The sequence below is a fragment of the Berghia stephanieae genome, chromosome 9 (assembly GCF_034508935.2).
Source record: "Berghia stephanieae isolate SIO BIC M18660-M18661 chromosome 9, UCSD_Bste_1.3, whole genome shotgun sequence".
Classification (NCBI taxonomy): domain Eukaryota; kingdom Metazoa; phylum Mollusca; class Gastropoda; order Nudibranchia; family Aeolidiidae; genus Berghia; species Berghia stephanieae.
In genome coordinates this window covers 14,823,785-14,846,133 of record NC_088368.1, presented here as the reverse complement: position 1 = coordinate 14,846,133, position 22,349 = coordinate 14,823,785, and the positions used below count along the sequence as shown (strand labels likewise).

Here is a 22,349-nt window from a genome sequence, read left to right as displayed (position 1 = left end):
AATTTATTTATTATGTCTTGAGATCACCTTCTTCTCAGTCTCAGCCTCCCTCTACTCCCCTTGCTCTCGCAGGAATCTTTCCATTGAAACACACATTTTGATATCGCCGAAGTATGAAAGTTAATTTCTTGGTGGTTGGCGCATAGTTGAGTCCTTGGACAAAGGCTCTTTACTTACATTCTCTCACCGTATTCAGGTGTAAAATGAGTATCTGGGCGATAACAGCGTTGTCTCTGTCAAGAAAAAAAAATGTCATATCGCTTTACAGGCGTCATGTCTCGTTCTACATGTTACGTGTTGCTATGGGCAGGGACCTTTGTAAAGCGCTTTGAGCACATTTAGTGGATATCCTGCGATATAAAGCTCATGTTTTTTTGTTTTAATATGAACCGGCGGTTTTTAATGCCAAGATGCAGATGTTCGATGTCTTGGCTGTCTATGACGACCTAGATAAAGATAAAGATCGTTAAGGTTGAAGACAAAATGATCAGAATTACTCATGTAAATTTTAGACACCTGGCACTTACAGAAACCAAACTATCTTCACACTCTCCAATAATATATTATGCATTTACTCTAAGTAATCAGTTTTTATAATTGTTAATTTTGACTTTTTTTTTTTTTAAATATGAATAATTTCTCCTATAACCTTTAACGATTTGTTCTATACTGTCTTTAGATGTTATAGGCTATGCTTCAACTACTACTACTACTACTAATAATAAATAAATAAAATAATTCCTTTTACTAATCCCAAAGGCGTAATTTGTCTATATGGTCTATTCCAAGGGAAGACTAGAATAACACAGGCTCAGCCGCAGTTCAGCGCCGCAAATTGAGCCAGGGCAAGGTGACTTGATCAAGACTTCAAGACCACTCAGGGGTAGCGGCGGGTCAACGACCTTGTTACCTTTCAGGTACACGAAGCAAAGACCGTGCCGCTGAGCCACGCTACACATTTTTGCATTTACCCTACGTTATTTATCTGAAAGAAGTTCGAAAAGTCATTCCAAAACCAACGACTCATATTGAGAATGCAATCCCTAGAGAAATCGCCTATGCAGATGATGTAGATTTTATTGGATCAACACCAGCAAATATAGACATCATACAAAATACCCTCATGAAATATAACCTCCAAGTCAATGCCAATAAAACCGAATTTACAACAATATCGAGGAACAAAGAGGAATGGAAAAGAACAAAGAAAGTCGGCTCACTAATTGGAGACACCGAGGATGTACAAAGAAGAAAACAGCTATCAAACGCCGCACTCAGTAAACTCACCAATGTATGGATTAGAGGTGACAAAATAAAGAGAAAAACCAAACTGAAACTGTACCGTGCTCTTGTAAAACCGGTACTTCTGTATAACTGCGGCACTTGGGCGTTGACAAAATCCGAAGAAGAACATCTGGATGCCTTCCATCGCACACAGCTAAGAAGGGTACTGGACATCAAATACCCAAAAAAAGATCTCAAATGAATCACTCTATAAGATTACAAAAGAAAGACCAATCTCCCTTGACATTTTACAACAACGATGGCAACTTTTCGGTCACATACTACGCAGGGACAAAAACATACCAGCTAACCAAGCCATGTCGGGATATTTCCAAAAACACGGGAACCTTTTCAGAGGAAGACCGATCACAACACTCCCTGTGATCCTAAACAAAAACCTCACAACACTTGGACAAAGCATTAGTCTCATAACGGCAGGGGGCCTTGAAAATCTGAGAACCCTAGCAGAGGACCGGCAATATTGGAGACACCTCACACAGGAAATACTGGAAACAGCCAAGGCGACCCGATCTTTCGGTCGAGACGCGAAAGGCATCTAAGTCAAGTAAGTCAAGTCAAATCAGTTTTAAATACCTTCGGTAGTTTATAATTTTGACTTCTTTTTTTTTTTTTTTGGCAATATTAATATAATTGCTCTCATAGTCTTTAATGATTTCTATTATACTGTTTTTAAATGTTATATGCACTTCTTCTCCTTCTACTACTACTTCTACTATTACTACAACTATCACTACTACTATTACTATTACTACAACTATCACTACTACTACTACTACTACTACTACTACTACTACTACTACTACTACTACTTCTACAACAACTACTGCTACTACAACTACTAATACCAAGTCTTCTTCCTTGTTAGTCTGTAGCTTTAACATTTGAAGATTGCACAGACTTTTGCATTGTTCTTTCACTGGAGATGTGAGCCTATTCTCAAAGGATGAAAGAATGAAATAGTATAAGTGAGCGTCCACTGTTAAGTGGTGAAATCTAAACTTTAAAAACGTCCTCTTATTGTTTTGAACATCACTGAAGGGTAATTTCACCTGGTTATTTAAGTTTAGGCCTTTACAAAATATGTTATTTTATTGTGGCTTCTATTTGAGATGATGTTGTCATAATATGCTATTGTATGAAACATTCAAAGGATAACTATATTCAGTCTTAAACAACAAATAAGAAAACATCTTGGAATTCCGTCTGGTATCTTCACAATGTTTCATTTATTCCCCAAGCAGACCATATTGAACCATATTTCCATTTCATATAGTGCCATTTGCCTGCTGGGCATCTTTGTTTGTATAAAAACTCTTACAATATCCGTCAAACTGCCTGTAGCCAGGTTATCATCCACACATTAGTCGACAGGGGTAATTTGTTACGGACTGTCACCAATCCATGCATTGATCATGCTTAACATTTCTTGAGTCTTAGCGCGAGTGAATAATCCTCATTCTTCAATCTTCAGTTAATCATTATTTAGCGAATGTTTACCATTCGCAAGTGATGTTCTGGATTGTGTCGGTGTTGTGTTATTTACTGAATATTGCAATCTACAAACTGCTGTTGTTATTCAAACAATGTATATTTCGTGTATTTTCTTGCGATGATTTAATCTGTTCAACATACCGAAAAGTGTATGGATATTTTTGTTTGTTTCTTTTTAAGGGTTTTACGGCGCTTGCAACACATTTAGGTCATATCAGCGCCAGTAAAAAGGAAGAAAATTGGAAAGTAAAAACATTCTAGATGTACAATTAAAAGGACTTGATGAAAAAGTAAGACAAAGAGGAAATGATTCAAATAGGTAACATGTAGATTCCAAGAGCACACTATCAGTGTACTTAGTTTGAAATCACCTAAAAGTCTCACCCAAACACCAACATCCACTAAAAGGAATACACTCAAATGTTTACAAATCATATGTTAAAATAACTACATAACAGAGAGATGATTTACAAGGAAAAGAATACCATCTCCCAAAACTATAACTATACATTCGACTGTTTCCCTTCCAGCCAAAGACTCTGGCCAAGGTCAGGGCAAGACAAAGACAGAAAGCTATTGGAAAACAGATACAGGGTGATAGAAGACAGAACAGGTACCTCCCTGCCCACTGTGGGAGGTCAGGAACCCCACCCAGAGTATAGATAGTATGCGCTTGGCTAAGAAGCTCATAACATTGCCATCCGGAAGTATTACGGACCAACACATAAAACTGTGTGTATCCATGAACGTTAATACAGTTCAGTGAGCATTACTCATGAACGCGGATGGCAAAAACAATAACAAAGGCCTGAGTGACGTCATCTGCATACTATCTATATGGATAAAAAAAAAATGTAAGCTTTTATATAGAGCAATATCCACTAATCGTGCTCAAAGCGCTTTAACGATCAGACGTTTTGTAGTCTTTTTTTACTTCACCTGGAAAGACGTTGTTATGTTTTGTTTTAATGTTTTTAAGGGTTTTACAGCGCTTGGGACACATTTAGGTCATTTCGGCGCCAGTTCAAAAGGAGAAAATGATGTAGTCAAGGATTCTAGTTTTACAAATTAAAAACGCTCAAGAAAAAGTAAGGCAAAGAGGACATGGTTCAAATAGGGAACAGATATAGATTCCAAGAGCATACCCTCAGTTCACTAACCAAAAAAAAAAAGAATACATTCCAATTTTGACAAAATACAAAGGACAAAAACAAACAAAAACAAACCATAACAGTACATAAAAAAGAGCTGATTTACAAGCCCATCTCCCTAAAACTATAACCATACCCAACCCAACCATATTACCTCATGTATAAAATGAAGTTATGAAGCATATATAGAAATGGCACATAGTTTATTATTATAGAAAATATAACATTTCAGCCGCAATGTCCAATTTTAGCAATAAATCACTAGATTAGGGAAAAATGTCAATTCGATCAGATTAAAAAACAAAAACAAACATCAGACTCTTACCAAACCAGAAAAAGTGTTTATGTATTAGTGTTCAACAAAGCAGGAAAGAAAAATAAAAGAAACAAAAACATCTAAAAAAAAAAAAAAAATCAGTCTGCTTCAAGTCGAACCTCAGAACTCCTTTTACGATCTGAATGGTAATCAGAAGGTCTGAGGTTTGATTCACAGTCAAGGCAGGCTGATTTTTTGTGGATGTCTTTTTTTCTCTCTCGTAGATTTTTTTTCCTGCTTTGTCTGGTATTCTTCCATAGAAAACCTTTTCATATCTTTATCTTACACACTAGTCAGTGCCTGCTCCCTATTTCCACAATGTGGATGTTTCAGACTTGTAACAGAAACATCTCAAATTCCCATCAATTGATACAGCTCATGGCCCATGGACATTTTATTTTATAATAATAATTATAAGCCTATGCCTCTCACTCTCTCTCTCTTCTCTCTCTCTCTCTCTACCCCCCTCCCAAACTCTCTCTCCTCATAAACTGGCCGTCAAAAAGTTATGTGAAGAGATATAAAAAGGAACAAAGATACAAGAAATAGAGTAGACTGTTAGAGTTGGCAAAAGTACTTTGCGATAGACTAGCATCCTATCCAAAGGATAGCAAGCAATTGCTATTGTCCGTTTCACGCTATAGAAACCGGGATAATCTCATGCTCCATGGGCCCAATGGCTCTGAAGGAGGTTAATATATAGACTGAAAGATTTGGATTTTATTTGCACTGACAAGTGCCCTAGAAATATGTAAGATAAAAGTGACTAGTTTCTACAGGAAATAAAGAAGAAAATTAGCAAAGACTAGAAGTGTGTGTCTAGTTCGAAGCCAACTATTAGTCCTAACCTGATGCAAAAAAGATCTCACAGAAAAACAAAACAATCTAAGATGTAACATAATCGTAACAATCTAATAAGAAATCACACGAAAAAGTAAAGTAAACAAGAAGAAAATCATCTCTCACAAATAATAAAAACATATTTTTGAATGTCTCCTGCTCAGTAAGTCCCCAGGCAAGGCCCTGACAAATCCTATTGGTCCTATCTTAGAACAAGGACATACATTAAACAGACAAATGTGGAAGAACAAGGAAAGCTTATGAATTGTTAAATCTCTCAAATCAAATTTAAAAAACATAATTTGTCAAATTTAGGAGGTGAATTTATCATACCATTTCATCAACCATGATCATTCAACTTGATTGAATCACTCAAATGGATTGGATTGGATTATGGAATAAAGTAAAATTAATAATTGAGTCTATACCGCATAAAATTCAAATGTCCAAATTTCAAAGCATAAAGGGAAGATGTGAAATTACAAGTTATAATTCTCGAAAGATTCATCAGTCATTTCCTATAGCTCATTTATTTGTCTTTTGAAGTGACAACTTTCTTTTAAAATTGAGTTGCTGCATCAACTTCAAATTGTCATCACCAACATAGATCACAGACACAGACGGATATATGACTTTTAAATGAAACAAAGAGACCATAGCAAGGCTCCAACCTGAGTCTCTAAGATTGCAGAGCAATGCCCCATCTATCTCACCCTTAACATTTGAAAACAATTTAAATCTAAATATAACAACAAAGATATAAAAAGAAAAAGAAAAGGAATAGAAAATAGCTAGATTAAACAGAATGAATAATGTTAGTGTCAGGGCGCTGAACCTGTGATCCAACTGGCATGGCACCCACTGCATGAATAACAGAGAAGGTAAATGAATGAACGCACTAACTCTGAGCACTCACAAGCTAGCCCCTCTATCACTCCCTCTCTCTATCTTAACCCAGCAGTGATTGCCATACCAGATGGGTCCTAAGTTTAGCTCCCTTACACCATATTCTAATTGTATTTCCACCTAGGATTTCTCTTTTCTATTTGTTTTTCATTATCATTGATACAAGTGCCACCTCTTCACTTTTTCTACCAATATGAAGGCTCGTAGCTTTGGATGACATTTGAAGTTTTATATTTAAATATCTCCATGAACCAAACACAGAGAAAACGCAGATAAAACGTCACTGGCAGAGATATCAAACATCAGAAAAAAGGCACAGAGACAATTGCAGAATCTTTCCCACAAGAACAAGATAAACAGCAGGAGCTGCTAAGTCAGATGACATAGGAAGCAGAAGGCTTTAAGTCTGAGTCAAGTTAAGTAAGCCTGCTTATGAAAACTGTGGAATTTGGCTGAAAATCACCAAAATTTCACCGATAGAACCCCTTAAGTCAATTTTCTTTTCGTATGGGAGGGTTCTGAAGTGATTTATCACCAACACCCAACTAATTTCCTCCTTTTCCAATGAGAAGAAACATATTGCAATAAACTTTATGAAACTGTATGCTCCTTTATAAGCAATTCATTATTTTCTATTCTTTCTTTCTGTTTAAATAAACAGCTATTTCTGCTTCAGAAATTGAACCTTATGAATTTATAATAAAACCGCAGGACACCCGACGATTGGGATATTGCGACATAACTTTTAGAACTGACCTATTCTTTGCAAACTATTATTTAACATTATATCTATCTAGAAATGCAAGGACATAACTATCATCAAAATCAGTATTATCATTATCATCATCATCATCATCATCATCGTCATCAACATCATAATCAAAATCCTTTGCGTTGCATTGTCATTGCAGTCATCATTAGGCTTGCAGTTACTGTCATCATTCACTGAGGTACGTGTAAGATATCCCACTGGCTACCAGAGCAACAAAACCTCCAATAGCTGCCCCTGATAGAAAGGAAAACAAAAAATACCAATCAACAAGATACATATCTTTTCACTCATATTCAATTTCAAATAATAATTTTGTACTAAAATCATTTACTACAACTTCATCAAACCTTTAAATAGATGCAATATTCACTAGATGGGATCAAAACGCTTTACAACGGGGTCCCAAGACAAAAGTAACACTTAATATGTAGGATGAGACATGACACTAGGCTAGCTGGAGATGACACTGTTACTGGTCAGGTACTCATTTTACATTTGAGTATGGTGAGAAAATGTGATAAATGAACCTTCTTCATGGACTCCAGGCCATCCATAGTTGGACTCAAACAAGAGACAGATTCCGAGCGGGTTACACCACAAGACCACAAAGCCATGTCAAGATGAATCACAGGGGAAACTCGTTGTCTCCTTCAGAATACCAATGCTGCAAAGTTTTCCATTATCCTAATCCAGTCAGCCCCACGATTTTCATATGATAGTAATACTTAACATTTAATTGCTCTTGATATTTTGAGTGGAAATGAAGAAACAATAGGAAATAAAATGGAAGCTTCAATTTAATAATAATATATACTTTATTCATCCAAAAAAGAAAATACATGGAAATTCGTTTAAAGACGTGGCTTGCATTAAAATGTATAAACACAAAGTTGAGCATCTATGGCAACAATGTATATAACGAAGACAGATAATGTGGAACTTCAGGCTTCCCCTTTATCAAGAACACGATGAATGAAACTCATAAGACAAATGGGAGACATGAGAATGGTGTTGTTAAGGTGAATGCCATAGCATAAGACCACAACGTCACTATCCTGGGTTAAACATAAAAGGCAGCATGGCTTAGTGAAGCTGAACAGGTACTGAGTTCAACTACCTGCTGCATTGTGTAGCATTGAGCAAGTAACCTTGCTCTAGCTCATTTTAAGGGTCTGCACAGCTTAGGATATTACAGTCTTCCCATGGAATAGACCCTAAAGACAAATTCCCCATTGGGGATGAATAAAGAAAATTTTAGTTTCTTTATCTTTAAAAATAAGAAAATTGTCTTTGCAGTTGAGTTAGAATGTACCGTCTGTACAAGAATTACCCTAAAGACGGAAATTTTTATGACATTATTTTTCTCTCTATTTTTTAAAAGTAAATAACCAAATTAGTTGGTATTATCTTATTGACTAACTGCTGATTCTAACCTTACCAATATATGTTTTGAGAGCAATAGAGGCGCTTTGATGAGAACTGCTGCTTGAAATAACATTGACGTCATCCTCTGGAACAGACGACAGGAAACTAAAGGTGTCCTCATCAGCTAATAGAAGGGTAAATGAATAAAAACATCAATAAAATGGAAAGAAGGAAACCTCTCATGAAGAAAAACGTCTTATAAATAAAAATGAGCTTTTATATAGCGTAATATCCACTAAACATGCTAAAACAACATGAACTAAAAAATATGCCCATTTATTGTAATATACTTATATATTAATCAGACCTGCTATTTCATAAATTTTAAAAATAGTAGTTTCCAGGGTGCTAAAATGGCATCTGGTACTATAATTGACCAATTTGCCTTCAGGAGGACTGAATAATGATTTAAAGCCCATGGTACATGTGCTTTGTCACCAAACAAACATTTCTTTTATACAAATCTTATAGGGTCAAAGATGATGATCTAGCTCTATGGAGGATGCCAAATGGAAGCGCTGAAATAAAAACGTGAACCAGGTATTTTTAAAGGATACTTTCTAATTAAATAAACAAACAAACAAAAAAGACTGTGATTTTTTTAAATAAAGGTAAAAATGAAGCAATGATGTGTTTCTTGAAAACCTTGAAGTTAGAATAGATAAACATAATATCAAGTCTGCATTCTGAGACTATTAATCATAAATTAACAACTTGGTAGAGTTTTTGTAAACAAAAATACATAATTAAGCGATATGATGACTCTCAATTCACCAAAAACAAAGCAATCTTTTTAATGCAAAGATGTTGAACCCATTGTGTGAGTTTTCATAATATCTACTTTCTTGTTAGTGATTTTAGCAGTTGAAAAACAATCAAATGGGGATTTTTATTTGATGCCTGGATTATCTTTGTCTTTTCTAATGATAGATTCTATAGAAAAATTTCACAAGAGGATGAATTTTTTTAAAAAGTAGTCTTTCAGAGCCATCAGTCCCATGCAGCCATAGTTTGGTCTGGTTTATTTTGTGCAGCTATGTGGTCAAGTGGTAGGACACTCGCTTTCGGATCGGAAGGTCCTGAGTTCAAGCCTTGCTCGGCGCATAGTTGAGTCCTTGAAAAAGGCTCTTTACTCACATTCTCTCACTTTACTCAGGTGTAAAATGAGTACCTGGCCGTTAAAAAATTGTAACAGGTGTCATGTCTCGTTCTACATGTTATGTGTTGCTGTTGGTTAGGGACCCCTTGTAAAATGCTTTGAGCACATTTAGTGGGTATTGCACTATATAAAAGCTCAATTTTTTTTTTATATATAGCATGAAATGGACATCATACGTGCCTTCTTGAAAATTTCAAAATCAATAACCAACACAATATTCATTTGTAATAAATGGTAAAATTTCAGTAATACTAAACCAAACAAACAAAAATGTTGCATGCAACTGTTTATACGTAATAACTTTTGTTGTTTACGACGACCATTACGAGTTAGCGATCGATTTAGCTAGCATGGGTAAGAACTGAGCAGTAGCCTTTATGACTTTAAGGGAACATTTTTTTTCTTTTAAAACTGCGGTAACTTAAAAGACAAAATAATTTTTTTCTCTAATATTATGACCAAACGGCTGTAAATCAAATTCTGTAATATTTCTTCCATTTCCATAAGTCTGAAATTGTAACCTAGGTTCTGTAACAATTACGGACAATTTTTAAAATTAGGCAGGTGTGAGACATGAACAATTGCTTGCTACCCTTTAGATAGAAAGCTAGTCAATTGCAAGCTACTTTCTGCCAGAACTATTAGACCCAGTTATCCAATTACTGTTGTTGGATAGACCAGAAGGTTCAATCTATTTGGGTGTTAAACAAGTGCTCTAACAACTAAGCTATCAGTCATCCCCCAAAAATGAATATAGGGAATTTAATTAATTTTTTTCTAAAATATTTATCCAGTAAATGAAATAAGGGAAATATAAAGAATCCACATACTTGCATGCTTTTCCACATCTTCCAGAATTTCTACGTTTGTGTCCAAAAGTTCTTGAATTCTCTGCAACATCTCCTCCTGTTTTTCATCTTGGAAGGCGTAGTCACAAAAATCGATGGTGCTGTTTGGAGAGGGGCAGAAATAGCGAATGGGTGGATTGTAAACGGACCCGTCCTCCTTGTCTTCAGTAACATCATCTTCCTCACATAATAATTCACATCTTGCGTAGAGACTTCTCACAATGTCTGTTTTCACAGCCTGGAGAGAACAAAAAAAAAAGTGAAAAATTAAATCTGAAATATCAGAAATTAAGGAGCAGACACTGGCTTTAAAAAAGGTGTCTATGAATCCGTACAAATGAGTAGAAGTAAGTTATGCCAAGAAAGTCTGAAACTCATTTCCAACAAATTCAAAAAGCCTCAAACTTATTCTGAAAAATATTTTTAAATAAACCTGAACTCATGCTCCCACCCCAAAATTGTTGAATGAAATTGTATGGTAGGGTATAGGGTATCTTGTGACTTAAATGTTATATAGACCAAATCCAATTTTTTAAATTTAGCTCTTTTTTCATTTCATATTTTTTGAGATATTATTTCAATTTTTTTTTTTTCCAAACAATTCAGAGGATCGAGAAATTGGTAAAAAGCTGGAAAGAAATTAAAATTCATTTTAAAAAGCCGTAAATTCCGGGTTAGCCCCTCGACCGTTGTATAAACGTAACACACCATTCCGACCCCAATACCGCGGCGGTGGTTTTAATGTAACACACCTTTTCCGAGTCACATGCTCGTCAGTTGTAGAAACGTAACACAGACCCGACCTTGATTCAATAAAAATTCCATTGTGTTCGTAATGAAATAAAAGCCGAAGTTTGATTGGTTGATATTATTAGATTCAGCCAATCAGCAAACAGTTTATTTAAGCTGTTTGGGTTGAGTATGAAGCTAGTTATTGACGTATGAAATGACGCGATCAAACCCAAGTGACACTATATCTTAGCTGCGTCATTCAAACTTGCTAGACAAGTACTGGGAACCGGTCGTTATTTCCGGTTGACCCCAATGCGGTACTAGAGTTCAGCCAGAAATCTGCAAAGTTGAATCCTTTGAAAAAGTTCTTTATTCACATCAATTTATTTTTCTTTTTTGAGTTTTATGCCTTATTGCTTATCTTGTCCGTTAATAAATGGGGAAACCCGAAACATCTGCATCATCTGTATCTGTTAATAAAATGGAGATGAAATCTTTGCTTTTTCCCTTTTTCAAACTTCAAGCAGCATAATGAAAATAATGAATAAATGAACTGATTTAAATATATGCAAAGATAATACATTTTTAAAAATCTACTTACCTGCACAGCATCTTCCACAGTCGCCTTAGCTGGTACGAAAGCCCGGATTGTGATGGTTCCACAAACACGAAGGGTGGCCACAGATGGACAAATCTCTGGGACCTCATGGGTTGTGCTACTGGACTGAAAGAAGAATATGAAGGATATTGAATTACTACTCCATTAAAGCTCAGCATTGTTTTAATTATTTCAAACAAATAAAAATAAGGTATCTGCAAAAATGAACTATCTGCAGGTCTCTACTGGATAAACAATGGTAGACTTTGCCTATCATGAAAAAAAACATGTTGACTTGCCAACTTTTCAGAAACAAACTGAGGGAGAATTCTTGGGCAAATAAAGGATGTGAACAATGATGATGATTTTACTTGATAGAAAAAAGGAATTAATTAAAATAGGAATGAAAATAAATGTCAGGATTTTCCTGATAAATTTGAGAAAGATCCAATGTCTAAAAATGGCTGCTAATACAATTTATTTTAAAGATACAAAGGCTGTTACTGTTAATGGCTTTGTAATCATTTTATACCCGAGCTAAATGAGAGACTGTGAGTAAAGAGTCTTTTTCAAGGATTAAACTGCAACACCCAGGGTGTTACAATAAACAAAAAAAAAAAGAACAAAGCCCCTCATGATTATTTCCAAATTCACACATGACAATGTACCATCCATTGCCCCTTGCTCTGTTACCTGTTGTTGTCTTTAATCCAAAGGTCAAACACGATGAAAACGTGCGTATAAAACAGTGCTAGACAAACTAGAAAGAAAAATACACACACAAAAACAATCATTTATCTCGACTGAGCAGACTGATAGGGATGTTTTTTTTATTATTGCAGTCTTCTTTCTACTTTGCCTGGCACTGTTTCAAATACAATTTTTCATATTTCTATTTTACACCAGCGCATGCTTCCTAATTTAATATTCTTTTTCAGCTGTTCTCTAGTGCTATACAGAAAGTTTTCTGGATTGAGGTATGGAAGGAAAAGATGTACAACTTTGTGTTCTTGAGATTTAACACTCATCACCATAGGTAGATTTCTGATTGCAGTCCCACTTTGGGCAGTGCAAAGTTGAGTCCTTGGAAAAGACTCTTTGTTCACATTCTCTCACCACAGTCAGGTTTAAAATGAGTACCTGTCCATTAATTACATTCTTAGAGAAAATTGTCTTTGCAGTTGTGTGTAAGAATGTAAGAATAAAAACATTGTAATAGATTCTTGCATATTAAGTATGCTGGCTTGGGACTCATTAAAGCGCTCTGAGCTCATTTCATGGAGATCGCACTATATAAAAGCTCAATTTCTTTTTTTACTTACCAAAGGTAGAAATAGTTTGACATTACAAACAGCATTATCGATGTGATCTCCCTTGGCCCCTTTGTCTTTCCCTCCCTTTCCTCCACCTCCTCCACCCCCTTTCCGTGATGACTCGGATACTATCGGAGAGGCGAGCGGTTCACTTCCTTCCCTGATGACACCGTCAATACTCATTACTGACTGCCTCACTGACTCACAAAACATGGAAAGACCTGTCTAGAAATAAGAAAAAAATTAAAAAAGAGAAAATGAATGAAAGAAATGAAGATAAAGGAAGAAAACTGATTGTAATCCAACCTTATCACTCTGGTATTATGTCCATCGGTACCGGTACCAACATTTGGCTAAACCATCATAAATCAAGAAGCACAAACTTTTAATTAACATGAGCATTGCCCATAATTTGACCTCATCTCTCTGAACAAAACAATGTTCCAGTATTGCAAATCCGCTTCCAAGTGGCATGGTCATTTTTGCTACATTTTACTGGAAACAGTCCATGAAAAGAATTTTAATTTTTTTGATCGATGATAAGAATTTATGAAACCGGATAATTCTGAGTTACCTATAACATGGAATCATAAATCAGTATAAATCAGAGCACCAATGATTATGTTAGAATGAACTAAATGAATAAAATTTACTTAAAAGAAGAAATGATCAGAATTAAAAATTGATATTTTTTAAAGTTTAAAAAGCAGCTAACTTTCCTCAATCAAAGCATTACTTTAACTTCAATGCTGCCATACTCTGAAAAAAACAAAACAAAACAAAAAACCCGTTTGGCATAAGCAATTTTTCCTTACGTTTCTTGAATGCTTTTCTTTTTTTCTGTAATAGAATTAAAATTAATATCTGGAGTTGTTTTTTTTTCTCTAAGCAAATAGCATAACCTTTGTTGCTCACTTTGCCATGCTCAAATAAGACTGGCGCTTACATTCTCTTTTGAAACAAGACCTAAATTCCCCATGAAATAAATAATAGAATTATTTTTTAAAATTCACTTTTACTTATCTAAGGAAATTGATGTACATAATAAAGGAAAAGTATCTCAAACATATCACTGGTAGCTATACTTTTTTTTTGTGTACCTTACATTTATTTTAAGAAAAATTCAGTTTTAGAAATGAGATTTAAAAAAAATATATATATATTTAAAAAACAAAAAAACAAAACAACAACAAAAATCAAAGTAAAACTCCCTTCCTTCATTGTCAACATGAAATTTGTGTTTCGTGTCAATTCCACGTAAATACTAGAATAGCTCAGGCCACAGCATCAGTCTGTGCTGCAAATTGAGCCAGGATGAGGTGACTTACTCAAAGTCACACAGCAAGATGAAAAATCAATCTCATATCGTCTGAAGCAAGAAAACCATACTGCTGTACCAAGCTGCCACTTTATTTGTAGCAGTTAGGACACTTATAGATCATTTCAATATAAAATCAAGCAGAATGAAAGCTCACATTAAAAAAAAAAACTGATAGGTTAAACTCCCTCCTTACCAGCCATTTTCAGGAATTTCCCCAAAACTTCACACCCAACTAACAAAAATAGATTTTAGTATCACTCAGACATAATAGAAGTAAGTTCTTGCGATACACAATTTCTTTAGCTAAACATAATCTACAACACACTGTTCATTTTCTTTAAATGTTATGATGTACAAAAGAAATTTGAATAAGATAAATGTTGGTTGTATCATAATGAATGTGACGATTTTCCTATAGTTGGTAAGGAGAGGGTTAAAGACAATGCTTATAATACTTAATATTTACCTGTATCTGTTTAAGCAGGGAAGATTGCATCTTACTCTCCCTGGGTACGGTGACAGGAATGTTAACGGAGAGCTGTGAGTCCAGTCTCGTCCATCGACTGTTGTGGGATTGGTACTTCCAGTCGGCTGGTCTCGGGGTGCTCTGATGGAAGTTATTAAAAATTTTAAATAAAGATAAAGGTTTTATAAATATAATAGTTTAACAATTATTTTGCTCTGAGTGAATTTGAAAGTGTATGACAGTGAATACGGATGCATGATAGCCCAACAGTGTATTTGTAAAGTGCTTTGAGGAAATGTATTATCATTCTACACTTTTTACCTTTACCAGAGAGACAGAGACATGAGCCTGACCTTGGGAGGGCTATCTCTTGGTTACAAAATATTAAATATTGATTAAAAACTGAATCTTAACACTCCAGATGTATAATTTCCTATAAAAATATTTAATATTGGTCAAATACTGTAATAACACACTCCAGATGTACAATTTCCTATAAAATCATCATTTAAGTCGGTAAAATAAAAATATGAGCAATGTAAGTATAATTATCATTAAAGCCAAGATTAGAAGTAGACTTTAGTTTTATTTAAATTGTCAATAATTTTTTTTTTTAAATCACATTGTTGGTATTATTCCCCTTTGTTTTTATCATTCAAGTGACATAAAAAGTTATGGTGATCCAACGGTGCGGAGAATGGAAAATTATTTTAAAAGGTGAAGGTCAGAAGTTATTAATTCAATACAACTTCCATTCGGTGCAGTATACTGAAAATCATTTTAAAAGGTGAAGGTCAGAAGTTATTAATTTTTGGATAAATGACTTCTTACCATATCCTTCGATTTAAATTGTTTAAGGCAAAAACATGATTACATTACAAACAGTCATTAAAGCATTTTAAGTTTGACTGGTTTATTCCTATTAGAGACTACAAAAGGGGTGTTGTAATATTTAAAAAAAAAAATATTTATCAACCAAGAGCGAATTTTATTCTTTATAGTCTATCTTGAGAAAAGATAAAGATAACCCAGCAGTGAGCAATAGGGGCTCAATTTCTTGCTCAAGAGAAAAATGAGATGCTAACAACCAGTTTTGAACCCTGGACTCCCATGTGTGGAAGGATGCCTTATCCACATGGTCATCTCTCCGAGGACATCAAGAAAATCAAACATCAGAACTGAAAGAACTACTTGGTTACCTTTTTCCCTGTCTGACTGTCAACCTAATTGCTTAATTTAAAACTATTTTCAAGGCACTACGCAACAATAGGCCTGGCTATATACTAAACAAAAAAATTAAAAAAAACCCCCAACAAACCAAACAAACGGCTCGGTCTTGTGGTAAGACACTTGCTTTCGGATCGGAAGGCCCTGGGTTTGAGCCTCACTCGGCGCATAGTTGAGTCCTTGGAAAAGGTTCTTTACTCACATTCTCTCACCGTACTCAGGTGTAGCATGAGTACCTGGCCGTTAACAGCGTTATCTCTTAGAAAAAAAATCTGTAATATCGCCTAACAGGTGTCATGTTGCTGTTGGCCAGGGACCCCACATAAAGCACTTTGAGCACATTTAGTGGATATTGCACTATATGAAATCTCAATTAAAAAAGCTCATCTAAAGCAAACAGGAAACACATTCTTACTTTGCCATCAGCCACATCAAGGATCGTACAAGTTAATCTGTAAAATAAAAATCAATAATGAGGCGATTATAAAAACATCTGTCAAAGTGAAAACTAAGCCACTGGATGGAGGCTGTGGGTTGTAAAGACAGTATTGACCAAAAATTAATATGACAGCTGCAAAAAAAAAACCCCCAAAAAAACACACAAAAAACGCAAAAGACTCACACAGGATGTTTTAGGCTCAGTGTCAGATCAAGAATTTACAAAGGCTACCATTCCAAACACCACATGATTAGATTAAATGTACAAAAGAGCTGTAAATATGACATAATGGGAAAGCGAGATAATAAACACAATTGTATATCAAAAGCCCATTCATTACCCTTGCTGCTCTAAATTTTGGATTCCGAAATCTAATGGAAGTGAATGGATGGCTGAGTACCCATGACCTGTTTTTCTTTATCCTTCTTTGCCAAAGAAATACATGCTTGCTAAAAACAGACTGAAATTTCAACCTCACTAAACCAACTCAATCAAATCGTCACAGCTTCAATGTTGAAAGATAAAAATCTGAAAAAGTGTGTATGAAACAGTGCCAGACAAAGCAAGAAAGAATGATAAAAAAAATTTAATCTCAAAACATCAACCTGCTTCAATTGGGGCAGGCTAATTTTGTTGGACGTTCATTTTTTCTTGTATTTTTCTTTCTTGTTTTGTCTGGCCGTTTCATACACTCTTTTCAGATCTTTATCTTACACCAATGCCCTCTCTCTAAAATGTTATTTTCACTTTGATATTTTAAAAAAATGTTTTCATCTTCGTCCTTTACTCTCGAGTTCAATGTTTGTGTTGTGTGATGCAAGAGTGAGTTGAAGAATATCGGCATTAAATTGTCCCAATTATCCAGTAACCTCTGAAGTGTAATGGTAACACGTCTGACAGGTAATCAGGAGGTTTGAGGTTTGAACTCCAGACAAGGCAGACTGGTTTTTTGGGATGTTTTTTTCCTTGTATTTTTCTTTCTTGCTTTGACTGGCACTGTTTCATATACACGTTTTTCAAATCTTTATCTCACACCAGTGCCTCATCCTTAAATTGTCACTTTCAGTTTTGTAGGTAAATGCAACATTGTGTAGATATGAGTGGTTTGCCATGTACATTTCTAGACGCTTAACTCTCTCCTTACAGATCATTTTCAGTATTTTCCCAAAATGGCAGGATTACCCAGCAGAAAAATTGATTTTTTAAGCTCAAACTAACTCTATACAAAGCAACTTTATGTTCTTATTAATTTAACTAATATAATTCTTCAAAGTTTGTGATGTACCAAATAAATCTGAATAAGAAAAATGTGTGTATATTGTGTCGTAAGGAGAGGTTTAATAACTAACGAGCAGGTGGTAAGGAGAGGGTTAGTAGCTAACGAGCTTACATGGCTTTTACATTCCTTTGTAAAGCAGCAAATATATACAACTGATCAAGAAAAAAAAAAAAAATGAAATACCTTCTGGTAGTTGAGTCAACTTGTAGCAAAATTCTGTCTGTGATTTCATTGGAAGAAACCAGAAGGGGATTTTTGGTTAGACTTTTATGAACTGTAAACATCATCTAGGATCAGAAATAATAATAATAATAATAATAATAATAATAATAATAATAATAATAATAATAATAATAATAATAATAATAATAATAATAATAATAATAATAATAATAATAATAATAATAATAATAATAAGAATAATAATACCAAGAACAATAATATATTTAAGATCAATCTATTTATTTTAATTTGTTTATTATTACAACAACCCCTGGATTTATGCAGCCCTTTACTTTACCTGCTTGAGCTTGGCTTGACTTGCTTGTAACATACTTGTGGGGGCCAAGACGAATAATCCAATTACAGACAATCCACCCGGCAACATACGAGACACCTTAAAGACAGATTGGTTCAAAGTTAAACATATATCATGTCAATGAATGAAAGTGTAATAAATTGTAAAGTATGGTAAATAGGCAGTTCATCTATACTGTTTGAACATGCTTCTCACAGACAATGAAAACTTTGAAAAGTACAATAATAATAAAAGTAATAATAATAATAATAATAATAATAATAATAATAATAATAATAATAATAATAATAATAATAATAATAATAATAATAATAATAATAATAATAATAATAATAATAATAACAATAACAACAACAACAATAATACATGGGTATTCTACAGCACCTCACCCTGTATTTCAAGAAACTCGGAAGCGCTTAACAGTAAAAGCGCTTAACAGTAACGTAACACCAGTCACTCAAACATGACACTTAAAACAAAGCAATATGATTATACAATATGTTATATATCTTTTTTTAAAAATCCTTTACAGCTGGTTTTTAAATAGAATTCTGCATTATCACTACCGTTGATATGTATTGGGAGAATGTTCCAGAAAAGGGCTACTAAATATTCGAACCATTGCTCACTGATTTTACTAGTCATTTTTGGCTTCACAAGAATGTGATTATCAGACTTCGATTGCATGTTGGTTAAGATGTAGAATTTAAGCATTTCATATACATATCCAGGACTATCAGAGTGCAGTGATTTAAAAAGAATAGTACTGATCCTGTATTTTATGTGTTCCTCAACAGGTAACCAATGGAACTCTCTTTAAAAACTTATCAAAGAATATAAAAGACTAAAATCCAATTCATTATTCATTCTGTCGCAGCTTCAGTGTTGAGGGTATATGAGACATGGTTTGACTGTTATAGTTACAGGCTTGATGATTCATAATAATTACGAGTGTTGCATAATTCCCTAAGTCCGTAAGGGACTTTACAGTGCTTGCAAAGGAACAGAATTCCATATCTAAATCAAAGTAACACTTTTCACTTTTGTAATTCACCTAAAAGTTGACTGAAAATAACTTTCATACACAACAAATTTTGTATAAAAAGTCCTAAAGATTAGTTCGTTATCACTGATCATTTTAATTTCAGTTTTCATGAGGCATTTACTTTAGGCTTAAAAATTCAATATTGTGATTCTACAATCTGAATTATGTTTTTAAAATGTCTGAATCTGAATGTTACTTGAAGTCGACTTGAGAACAACATGCATTTATTGTGCTCACCAAGGATCAAATTTAATGTTCATCTTGTTATTGAAACTTTAAAATGGCAGAAGTCACTACAATATCTTGGAAAGGGGGTGGTTTCCAGATCATTTAGAAATGGAACCTGACAGGCCTGAGTGAAAGCCGCGGAAAAGCTCAGTAGATGGCTTTACCACTGACTCATAAAAAACAAACATTAACCAGTGGAAATCTTGTAAGAAATTTGCATATTCCTGGAGTGGCATTACAAATGACAAAAGAAACGAAAAGATAAAATGGAAATAAGTGAAAGTAGATGGAATAGATCTAGAAAAATGAAATTAGTTTCAGACTTATATTCAGATGAAGGAAATAACATCCTAGAGGCCTTATGTGCCACCTGGCATGAAAAGGATATTGCTTGTTTTTGAAAAGTAATAATCGAGCCATAATGTTTCAGTCAATTTGTATATATATAATATATACAAATCATGCTGTGTATCATACATCATTACCTGTTTGGCATGGGTGGAAACCCATTTGTCATCCAATTGCTGCAAAGAATTAGGTCGGACCACTTTCTTCTTTGGTTCAGATTCCCTGCTGTCAGACTCGTCATTTTCCTCAAGAGCTTCATCCTCTACTGGATCTGGAGTTCGAGCCACATGTACCACATAGTCTTTCTGGACTGTCACCTATAAAATGAATGAACACTCAGCTCTTTCTTCTTGTGATAAGATTGCTGGAGAGGTGATGCATTCTCACCAAATTTTTTTTGTATAGACTACAAAACGTGAAATGTAACACTTAGTTTGAGGAAGTAATTTTCAAAACATCTTGAGTTGTGTGTTCATAATTCAGAGAAAACCGCAATTTTGTGTCAGGAAAGTACTTGTTTTGTTTGCCTCATAGAACAATGCACTGGGTGTTTTGAAACTTCAAATTTCCTATGGTGATTCTAATGTGTCCAAAAGATAGCTTGAGCGTGTAAACTCATTTTCCGTCTGGATGTGACTTAGCACGTTTTGAAAGTTACCTTCTCATTTAGCATAATAGGTACAATTACTGTGGCAGGCAATACTGGGGCGCATTTGGCTTAACTGCACGCCACCAATTAAAACTTTCAAAGATACCCAATATTCAATGGGTGCAAGTAAAAAAGTCCTTTAAAATCACCAGGTCCATGAGTCTGGATTCTACTTTCATTTATTTTGTCTTATATCCTAGGTTCTTTGCACAAAATTTCATTCTAAAGAGATATTTATCTTATATAATTTACATGGAGAAAAAATTATGTAGTCCTTTAGACTTTAGAGTTAGAGACATCCGGCCCCTGGAGCCAGAATTTAATCAAATTTCTATACCTTGAAATAGACAATAGCAATTGCTTGCTATCCCTTTGATGTCTAGTCTATTGCAAAGTACGTTCAGCCAGCTGCACAATCACTGATATCAGAAAAAAGAATTCCGACTTCATCTGGGATCGATTGCGGTCCCTCCACTCTACACTCTACGTGTGAAGTAAGTGCTCTACCAACTGAGCTATCTAATAATTAAAAAACAATAAAATAAAAGAACAGATCTGACTGTTCATTCTTTCCTATGGACTGTAAAATCTTAAAAAATCTTTCTCATTCAAAACAAACAAAGGATGGAGAGCAAAGTGGCAAGTAGCAGGCCAGCAGGCAAATAAAAAGCAGAGTTTCATACATAATAAAGAAACAAAAAAAAAGGAAGGCGAGGAGTGTCAACTCAAAATTTTCTGTCTAGAACCAAGCACGTCTGATAGACAATTGAAAATGAAAGACTTTTCTTCACTTCTAAATGGCGAGAAGAAATTGGTTTATAGGAAGCGTGAAATTAGTCCGAATAAATAATCGAGTGTTATCTCCATCAGTCTCCTGCCTCTGGGCCTGGGCTGGGTGAAAAGTAAAAAATATCTCGTAATTTTTAAATTATCTGATACTGATACAACATATAATATAGACGTCTACAACAAGTACAAGTTCTAGATATCTAGTACAATTGCAACATCAACAAGGCACTGACAAGCACCTACATAGTGTAACATAGTACACACACAGTCACACAGTCTAATTCTAATAGTCTAAGTCTAAGTCTAAAGTCTAAGATAATTTTACTTTTACTTTTACCTGTCCAATGATCACCCCAGTGAACCATTTGTTAGATTTTATCAACTCCTCTATGTATTTCTGAACAGTATCATCAACAAAAATAGAGCGCCCCATTCTATGGCAGTAAGTACCATATGCTTAAAGTGGATCTTGGATTGTTTTATTTTCTTTCTAACCCGGCGATGGTCACTGTCCTCATCAATCAGCTGTGCTGTCTTTGATAGAAGGTAAAAATTTCAGAGTTATTTCCCCTAAATTTTGCATCATCAATCATCACTCTCTCCTATTTGGATATTGATTTTTTTTTTTTTTTCATAAACTAAGATTGTTTTGATGGTTTTATGCTTGCTAAAACATCATAGAAAATATCAAGTAACACATCACCAGTGTCACAATATTTCAGAGCATTTTATCACTCGAGAAAAGAAAAAATAAATACTGTGTTAAATTTCGCTGCATATTTTTTTTAAGGAACTGTGTTTTCAGTCCACCAGTGGACTGAAAACACAGCTGTGTATTCAGTCCACCGGAAATAAAAATATTTTAAAAGGATCAAATATCGTGGATACTTACCTTAATCAATATTGACCACATTGATACTGAGCCTATTATAGGTTAGGCATCATCAAAAATGGACAGGCATAAAATTTATGGCAATTTGACGGCTTAATAACATCATTTACCGCGTTTTAGTTACTCTCGGAAAGTCTTGATGAGAGTTGCTCGAAATCGGGAGCCCGAGAATCTTACCGTGGCTGTTAGATAGCCATTTGCCTGACCGATTTGGCCAACATTGGCCACACAGAGAATAATGTTTCTATGATTAATTTAAATTTAACATTTAT

General features: G+C 34.5%; 1 protein-coding gene across 1 annotated transcript; it reads right to left on the bottom strand.

Annotated features, from left to right (window-relative positions):
• Positions 1–4,133: 4,133 nt before the first annotated feature.
• LOC144979747 (protein odr-4 homolog) lies at positions 4,134–21,733 on the bottom strand. Its single transcript, XM_078926723.1, has 11 exons — positions 21,523–21,733; positions 19,885–20,064; positions 18,109–18,204; positions 17,772–17,875; positions 16,286–16,322; positions 14,644–14,784; positions 12,866–13,081; positions 11,547–11,669; positions 10,196–10,451; positions 8,220–8,330; positions 4,134–7,015 (listed from the first exon to the last, which is right to left on the bottom strand). The coding sequence occupies exons 1-11, from the start codon at positions 21,616–21,618 to the stop codon at positions 6,948–6,950; spliced, it is 1,428 nt and encodes a 475-aa protein (XP_078782849.1). The 5' UTR covers positions 21,619–21,733; the 3' UTR covers positions 4,134–6,947.
• Positions 21,734–22,349: the final 616 nt, after the last annotated feature.